General features: G+C 41.9%; 1 protein-coding gene across 1 annotated transcript; it reads left to right on the forward strand.

Moving 5' to 3' along the window:
• Positions 1–1,638: 1,638 nt before the first annotated feature.
• LOC108011169 (pancreatic triacylglycerol lipase) lies at positions 1,639–5,989 on the forward strand. Its single transcript, XM_017076258.4, has 3 exons — positions 1,639–2,169; positions 3,590–4,485; positions 4,793–5,989. The coding sequence occupies exons 1-3, from the start codon at positions 2,052–2,054 to the stop codon at positions 5,399–5,401; spliced, it is 1,623 nt and encodes a 540-aa protein (XP_016931747.2). The 5' UTR covers positions 1,639–2,051; the 3' UTR covers positions 5,402–5,989.
• The last annotated feature ends 2,792 nt before the right edge of the window (positions 5,990–8,781 follow it).

An 8,781-nucleotide genomic window follows, 5' to 3' on the forward strand; every position in this document is an offset into this window, starting at 1 on the left:
ATCGAAAACCCGTAAACACCTTCTTCGGACTTTGGACGCCTCGAAAGCGAAACGGGATTCTGCGAGAATTGCTTCCAGCTGATAACGCGTGCCAATGGGCAATAAATATGAAACATAGTACCACCAACCAGACATTGACACCACCTGTCAGGGGCGGCGGACTGTGGGACGGGGGTGAGGAAGAGGCCCGTCGATTGACACAGTTTCTGAACGAATTCACTTGGCCCCTATACACAGGAAAATAATGACCCATATAAGTCGGGGAGAAGGTATTTCTTCAGTACAGAAAGGCGGGGTATTGCAAATATAAACAAAAAGTCAAGGTGATTCAGAATATACAAAAAAAAGTAATATCATTTTTGAATTAAAAGGCAGAAACATTTTGACAAACAAAGATCAATAGCTAATAAAAATATAATAATATTTTATGGACCTCTTAAAAAGGTTATAATGAACATATATTTCTGAAAAGTAATTATTGTTTGGTTAAAGAATAATTTCTTCAACCTTTCTTATGGGGAAACCCAAGAAATTTAAAGGAACGTGATATGTATTTTAGTTTAATTGTATTAGGTATATTTGGTATTATATATACTACAAGTAATAATCCCTAAATTTATAAGTTCCTTGAGTTAAGTCTTTGTATTTCTCACTGTGCCGAATGGTTTGTGGGGAACAGCTGCTGATACCCCAAGGGGGCTGTCTCATCCTCTATTTCTGACCCTACATGGATCCTCCTTTCTGACGCCCGCTTTCGAGAAGATTGCTCAACGCCTCCATGGCGGTCACTTTGTTGTCGTCGCTCTTATCAAGAAGGTGCATCCAACAAAGAGCAACCCCGCCAGCTGGTGTACTTTGCATCTACACTGAGCGAAACGTTCGGCTTTCGCATTATCAGCAGCTCAGGGCCTTCTCCTCTCCTCTCTTTTCCGAACTCTCTGCTCTACTGGAAGTCGCGTGCCGAAGCTCTGAGATCAGTGATGGCTTTATAGCGAAAATCGCACTTGGTTTTATATAAATATATACGAACTATGATGGAACTTTTAAGGAACTTCGATATAAACTAATTACTCTACTATAATCAATAATATAAGTCCCTCGTTAAAATATTTATAGTTGATATGATATATGTTAAGTAATATTCGTACCATAGAGTAGCCTATTGAAAATGGGTTTAAAAAGTATGCTTCATATTCTTTCCCTTAGGTATTATTTCAAGTAACTTTACTGAGAATAGAAAGTTACACAAAATTAAGGAATATGTATTATTCTGCCTTAGGAAAAATGTTCCTAAAAATATTCTTGGCCTGAACACTAGTTTTAGGGCAGGGTAATGGACTTAGGATATAACTGCTAATGCTTGATGGTTAATAATTTTTGGGTGATCCATGGCCCTTTTTGGTGTATTCGACTTTTTCCTACAGTTGGTTATACTTGACCTTTGGAAGGTAGTCGTAAAAACAATATATTGTAACATATGTGTCGGGAAATCGGCGGACTGGACAGCACTATCGGCTCAACGTCATCGGCCGGCGGCTTCGGATGCAGCTTTCCGCCTCGTTTTTGGTTTCGATTTGGATTTCGATTTCTCGCGTCGTCTTCGTCTTGGGCAGTAGGCATAAAAATTGCGTGGGGCGCAGCTGATCGGCTCAGTGCTGCGACGGTTCCCAAGCGACTCAGATCGGCGGAGATATAGCGGCACACGTATATAGCCAAGTAACCAGAGATAGTCAAAGTCGAAACTCGAGGGCCGCAAAAAGAACTAACGGCACACTCGAGACAGAAAGACAGTCGATAAGATTAACGTCAACTTAATTAAAACTAACGAAAAGCCAGGCACCAAACAAAAGATTGATCAATCGATCGCAATTCGATCGTAACTCGAATATATAGTCTTAGCCTTAGATAATATAAAGAACAGGCCAACTCAAGTGGCGCTCGTTCAAGTGATTTGTGATTGTGGTTCAGTTAATAGCTGAAAAGTTTGTGATCTAATTTTTTGGGAACTTACAAGATCCTGAGGAACCCAAAAGGATCGGATCCCTAAAAAGATGTACGTGGCCAACACCACCGGCGGCTTGATGCTGCAGACCATGTTGTACCTGGCCAATCAGACCAGTCGGGCGGCCGTCAACACCCTGGTCGATCTGCCACCGGCCCCTAAAAGCGGTAAGTAATCCGATCCACGGGCTCCACACTTGGGCACCGATTGTGATTGCACCACCCAGTGTAACTAGAACGTGTCCGCCCAAAAGTGGCCCAAAAGTATCTTTAATCTGGACCGCAGTGGCAGTTGAGATAGAAGCAGCTAGGGGATTTTTAGTATTTTAACGTAATCCTGAATTTAATAGGTAGAAATCACTCTAGAATTTGTCCTTATTAAGATATATATATATAAATTAAAGAATTAATACAAATATTCCCATATTAATTTATTTATTATTGTTGTTTATTTTTTTCATTTGTATTTGAGACTGATAAACTAATTATTTTATTCTAAAAATAACTACATAAAATATAATTTGAATTAATATCACCTTCATATGATTAAGAAAAATATTTAAAAAAAAAAATGTTATAGATTTGTTTCCCTTCCATTATTGCCTTAATATGTATAACCACACGAAATCCAAAAGATAAAGGAGCTTTATAGACTCTTTAAATATTGCTAAATACTTTTTGTATTCCCCATAGACATGGATTTAGGCTGGTAGGTTACAAAATATCCGCGGCTCAAAGAACTCAGTCATTATAGCTATTATTTTGGCCACAGCTGTGCTTTTTGGGCCCAGTTAGGTGCCAGCAATTTGAGATTTCCTTCGCTTTAAGTGGTTTCGTGTTGGCTGTGTGTCGATCAAACAGTTTTTGGGTCTTAAGTGGGTCTAAACGGCACAAGATGCTGAGTGGGGAAAGCTCTTTCAAGAAACCCGCGGCGTTCTCGATCACCTGCGATCAGGTGTTTCGCGATGGCAACACAGGTGGCAACTCAGCATGCGTCGATTTGGTTTGGAAATCAGGGTCCCAGAGGCTAATGACGTGACTCGTCCGGTGCGGTTTGATATACATATCATATATGGTATGTAGAGTCGGGGGACGCGGAAAACGCCTATCTAATCGAAAACTTCCGATACAAACGGAAAGCCAAAGAAGACCACGATAAAAGAGACGATCATCTATGCACCAGTGGCCAAATGAATGGGGAGTCTTCAGGCCAATATCGATTTCCCGCCAACGGTCATCACGGCTCGTTGAAATACTTAATGGATCACAGCTGTCTGTGTTCAAGGAAGATTAAAATTAGGCTCCAATAGAGTCGTCTTGCAATTTCGTCTTAAGATTTTCATGGATCGTTAGGCTTCCAACCAGACCAAAACAGTTCTAGTTGAGATCTTGCAAAATTGTCAAGGAATATCAGTTACAGGTTTCGTAGTTAATGTTATGATAGTTCAAATTACGACTTCAGCCTAATCGATTTTGCCTGGCTATAAAATCACACAACACTAGCTTATCTGGGTTCAGGTGTTCGCCACGCTGATTTATAGACCAAGTGCCTAACTAATCACCCACTGATTGCTCTAATCCCCCCCAGACATCAACGAGGTGAAGTGCTTTGGGGTCTACGGCTGCTTCCCAATCAATGGGCCATGGAATACTGTGACGCGTTCGATAAATGTGCATCCGCAGAAACCCTCGGAGATCGAGCCCCATTTCACGTTGCACTTGCGAAAGGAACTGGATCAACCAAAGTATCTGGACCTCAACGATCCGGACGCCATTCAGAGCATGGGAATGGATCCGAAGGGCAAGATCTTCCTGATAGTCCACGGATATCTGGAGTCCGGTGAGATTCCCTGGATGTGGGACATGGCCAAGGTCCTGCTGGCCCACGAACCGGAGGGTCATGCAGCAGTGTTCCTGATCGATTGGGGCGGTGGTGCCAGTCCGCCGTACGTCCAGGCGGTGGCCAATATCCGACTGGTGGGCGCCATCACCGCCCATGTGGTGCACATGCTGTACGAGGAGCTGCGTCTTCCGAATCTGGATAATGTTCACATTATTGGACACTCACTGGGTGCTCATCTGTCTGGTTATGCCGGGTATCACCTGCAGCACGACTTTGGCCTGAAGCCGGCCAGAATTACGGGTCTAGATCCGGCTGCTCCCCTTTTCACGGACACCGATCCCATCGTTCGGCTGGACAAGACCGATGCCCACTTCGTGGACGTTGTGCACACGGATGCCAATCCCCTGATGAAGGGTGGACTGGGCATTAATATGCGGCTGGGTCACGTCGACTTCTTTCCCAACGGCGGTTTCGATAATCCCGGCTGCAACAAGAAGTTCCAGGATGTGGTGAAAAAGAAGACGCTCTTCCTGACCATGCAGGAGTTCCTCGGCTGCAATCACATCCGCAGCCAGCAGTATTTCACGGAGAGCATCGGTTCGCAGTGCCCTTTCCTTGGAATAACTTGTGATTCCTTTGAGGTGAGTAGCTAAAAAAGCTGAAGGCTATTCATATTCCGCATAAACTGAATCCTGAAGAATTCGTGGTATCAAAGATTTTGTACTTAACCATCTTTATAAGTATCTGAAGAAAAATCTTTTAAATTTCTTACAAATAGTCAGAGTTAAAGAACACGCGTTATGCTATCTTCTAGCCAAATTCAAGTTTAAAGAAATCCATTTAATTTCTTATAAACATTAAGATCTCAAAAATTCGCGTTATGATACTTTCCTGTTTGATCAACCTTTATTTGGCTTATTTCTAATATATATTTTTCTCCTTTTTCAGAGCTTCAAGGACACGAAGTGCACGAGCTGCGAGGAGCCGGGCCACACGTGCTTGCGAATGGGTTACCATAGCCAGGAGGACTACCAGGAACAGGTAGAAATGGGTCAGCTGCAGCAGGGAGATTCACCAGGAGTCTTCTATCTTTGGACCGGCGATAGTAAGCCCTTCTGCCGGCTGCACTACAGGATTACGGTGCGGGTTTCCGGACACGATGAGAGTACTCTTCACGGCGGCGAGGTGGGCATTCTGTCCATTCAACTCCACGATGCCCTGCAAAAGAAGGGGGCCAAGAAAGAGCGAGCCGCCACGGAGATGATGAAGTTCTCCACGAAAGCTATGTACTTCGAGCCGGGCTATGAGTACAAAGCCCTTGTGGCCGGACGGAATCTCCAGGAGCCGGAATATGCCACCGTCAACTGGGAGTATCCCACAAACATACTGAATCCACTCACTTGGCGCATCCTTTCTGCGCCACGAATCTATTTGGAGTACATCCTCATCGAGGCCATGGAGTCCAGTGAGCTATACCTGAAATTGTGTCCCCAGCACGAAGGATCCATTCTCGCGGGCGCCGAAAACGTGCTGCGCTCCAGTTATTGCAAGGATTAACTATCCTAATCTATTTAATCGACAACCGATCAACTTTAGTAGCTTATAATCTAATTGATTATGATTTTGGTCTTAAAAGGCCAATAATTTACTAGCTAGTTTACCTACGAGGGTGAACCCCATTGTGTAAACTAACTAGTTAATTATGGTTTCACATTAATCATTTCATTTAATTAATTAATTATCTACTGAATTTTGAATTGCACGCAAGCTATTTATTAATTAGCTTTGATGATTACTTAGCTAATTAATTAATAATTTAGCTATTACTGCTTTATGTAAAATATAAAAGCAAGCAGTGCAGGTTCGCGCCAACGCTTAGTTGTGCTCACAACCAGAACGCAGCAAGTGGTGCAAGATCGAAAAGTGTTCCCACTTTGATTTGTATAGCAACTGGCAAAGGAGGAACAGTTTGTATTTTATTATAGTATTTAAATAGTTCGCAAAACGAAACAATCATTAAACCGTTATTTATTTTATAAACTAATTTTTTTCATTTTTTTTTGAGTGTATTAAATGTATTTTTAGTTGTAGTACATTGATGTAGTCTAATTTAATGTAAATAAAAACAAAACATATTTAAAGAAAGTCGTGGTCTTTTTGATGAAGGAAAAAGTATCCTTGGATTTTTAAAAACTTTGGCTTATCATTTAAGAAAGCCTTACAATCAAACTTATTTTTTAAATAACCAATCTATATGGGATACATATTTGCTAATTAAATGAGAAGCACAAAAATCCGATCTTTTAGGGAACTCGAAGTTAGATAATTGTGATAAAAAGGTTGAAGACAACACAACAAATCCCCAGATTCGGATCTGCCTGACTATAACTCAAATCAGCTGTGGATTCTAATGAATTATAAACACAAACACGAAACCCCAAAGTCGGGGGACATTCCATGACATGGATGGGGATATGGATCCCCAGTCGGTTGTTGATGTTAATATTTTAAATGCTTATCGGGGCAAATGTATCTATCGCATGCATGTGTATCTTTTACATATAATTGATATTATCTGCATTGATTCGACTCGTTTTCAACCTCGTTCGCTGCCGTCTCGATTTCGATTTCGATTTTGGTTTCGGTTTTTGTTTTTGTTTCTGATTCTGTCTCTGTTTCAGTTTAAGTTTCGGTTTCTGTTTCTGCGGCTGGGTCTTTGTTTTATGATCGAACATTTGGACATTCCAATGCTCTCCGGGCAGCCCCAAAGCCTCAGAGACTACACAGAAATAAATGTGATACGTATGTGACATAAAAAATAATTTAAGGTCAATATATCAGAAAGTAAAAGCTGAAAGATATTAGTATTAAATAGGGAAGATTAAACTCAAATATTGGTTTCCTAACTTATGGTACTCCATTCCAATTTATTTTATTTAAAAGTAGTCATATTACCTCATTTTAAATAGTAATTAGGTGCGCAATACATACTCAGAAAATAATAATAAATAATACTTAAAGTACTTAAGATTTTTAGTTTGTTTTTAAACAACTCTCTTAGAGTTTAAAGGTTACATGAATAGTTGTTAAATATAGTTCCAAAGCAAAGTAAAGTCTAAAATGATGTTTTTTTCAATGTATCTCGGCTTTAGTCGCAACCTCAAAATGAAGCTGGCCCATAAATATGTTGACAGAGACGGGCGAGAAGGTGAGAGGGAGACAGTTGATGATCATGTTGACAATGTTTCGCTGGAGTTCATTTCATTCGTTTCTGGGAATCGAAATTGTTTGAAAACCTTTTCATGTTTTGACTTTCGTTGCTCCAACTGTATCCCCCTGCTCCTCCTCCATGCCCCTCGATATGTGCCCACTTATTCCCATGATATGCATTCATTAATAATGTTAATCGATTTGGGATAACCCTGCGATCTCGGCCACCGAATGTCCCGAATGTCATGGGAATTACGGGCCAGCAAATGGCCAAGTGCCTCCCCTTTTTTTGTTTTTCGTCTTAAAGTGCAGCTGCAATCCGTTAGCCATCCGCCTCTTAATTAGTTCACCTTGGCCCCCAGGTTCCTTCTAAATTTTCCCTACTCCTTTTCACTATACTTTTCCCCCCGAACTTGTGGCATAAATCAGAAGAGTGCGCCGGCTGAGGGACATCAAATGGGCCTCGAGCTCAAATCAAAATGTCATAATTTCAGCGGGGCAACATCAGCGACAATACGTCAACATCCCCCTGCTCGGATTTTCCAGATATTTCACCCTTTCCCCATAGACTATATAGATCCACCCACCCACTCTGTCATTTCGCCGTTTAATTAGTTGGCCGCGCCGGCGTCGCAAACAAATCACATAATTATGATTGAGCGCAGGCAGCGCCAACTCTTTATTTTTATACCCGTTACTCGTAGAGTAAAAGGGTATACTAGATTCGTCGGAAAGTATGTAACAGGCAGAAGGAAGCGTTTCCGACCCCATAAAGTATATATATTCTTGATCAGGATCACTAGCCGAGTCGATCTAGCCATGTCCGTCTGTCCGTCTGTCCGTCTGTCCGTCTGACCGTCTGTCCGTCTGTCCGTCTGTCTGTCCGTCCGGATGAACGCTGAGATCTCGGAAACTATGAGAGCTAGGCTATTGAGATTTGGCGTACAGATTCCTGAGCTTCTTACGCAGCGCAAGTTTGTTTCAGTAGACTGCCACGCCCACTCTAACGCCCACAAACCGCCCAAAACTGTAACTCCTACAGTTTTGATGCTAGATAGAAAATTTTAACTGAAATGTATTGTTCTCATCAATACCTATCGATTGACCTAAAAAAAAGTTTGTCACGCCCACTTAAACGCCCACAAACCGCGAAAACCTGTGACGCCCACAATTTGCATGCTAGATAAAAAATTTTAACTGAAATGTATTGGTGTCGTCAATACCTATCGATTGATCCAAAAATAATTTTGCCACGCCCACTCTAACGCCCATAACGCTTAAATCTGTCTACCGCCGGTAGGTGGCGCATTTTAATTTCGCTTTGCTGCTTGCATATCTCCATTTCCCTTTGAGTAACGGGTATCTGATAGTCGAGGTACTCGACTATAGCGATCTTCCTTGTTTTTTTTTACATTTCTGATTTTACTTTTTTTTTAGAGAGATGGGGGAGAAAAAGGGGGAAAATCCCCCTGAGTTTTTCCCCCGCTGTGGCGCATTTTGGGGTTTCCTTTATGGGCCGTCAGAGACGCGTGCATAAATATAAATCAGGGCCGGCTCACAGCTGCCGTAATTGAATGCAAATGTCCATCCAAAAATACGATGATGCTCTAAAGTGTTCCCCCCGACGCCTCGCCGGGATATACTTTCTATATGGTATATGGGAGGCGACAATCTGCTCTAAATTATCACATGTAGGTGCCCCGACTTTCCCCCGCTTTTTTCCTGCG

Source organism: Drosophila suzukii, chromosome X (genome assembly GCF_043229965.1).
Source record: "Drosophila suzukii chromosome X, CBGP_Dsuzu_IsoJpt1.0, whole genome shotgun sequence".
In the NCBI taxonomy this organism is placed as follows: Eukaryota; Metazoa; Arthropoda; class Insecta; order Diptera; family Drosophilidae; genus Drosophila; species Drosophila suzukii.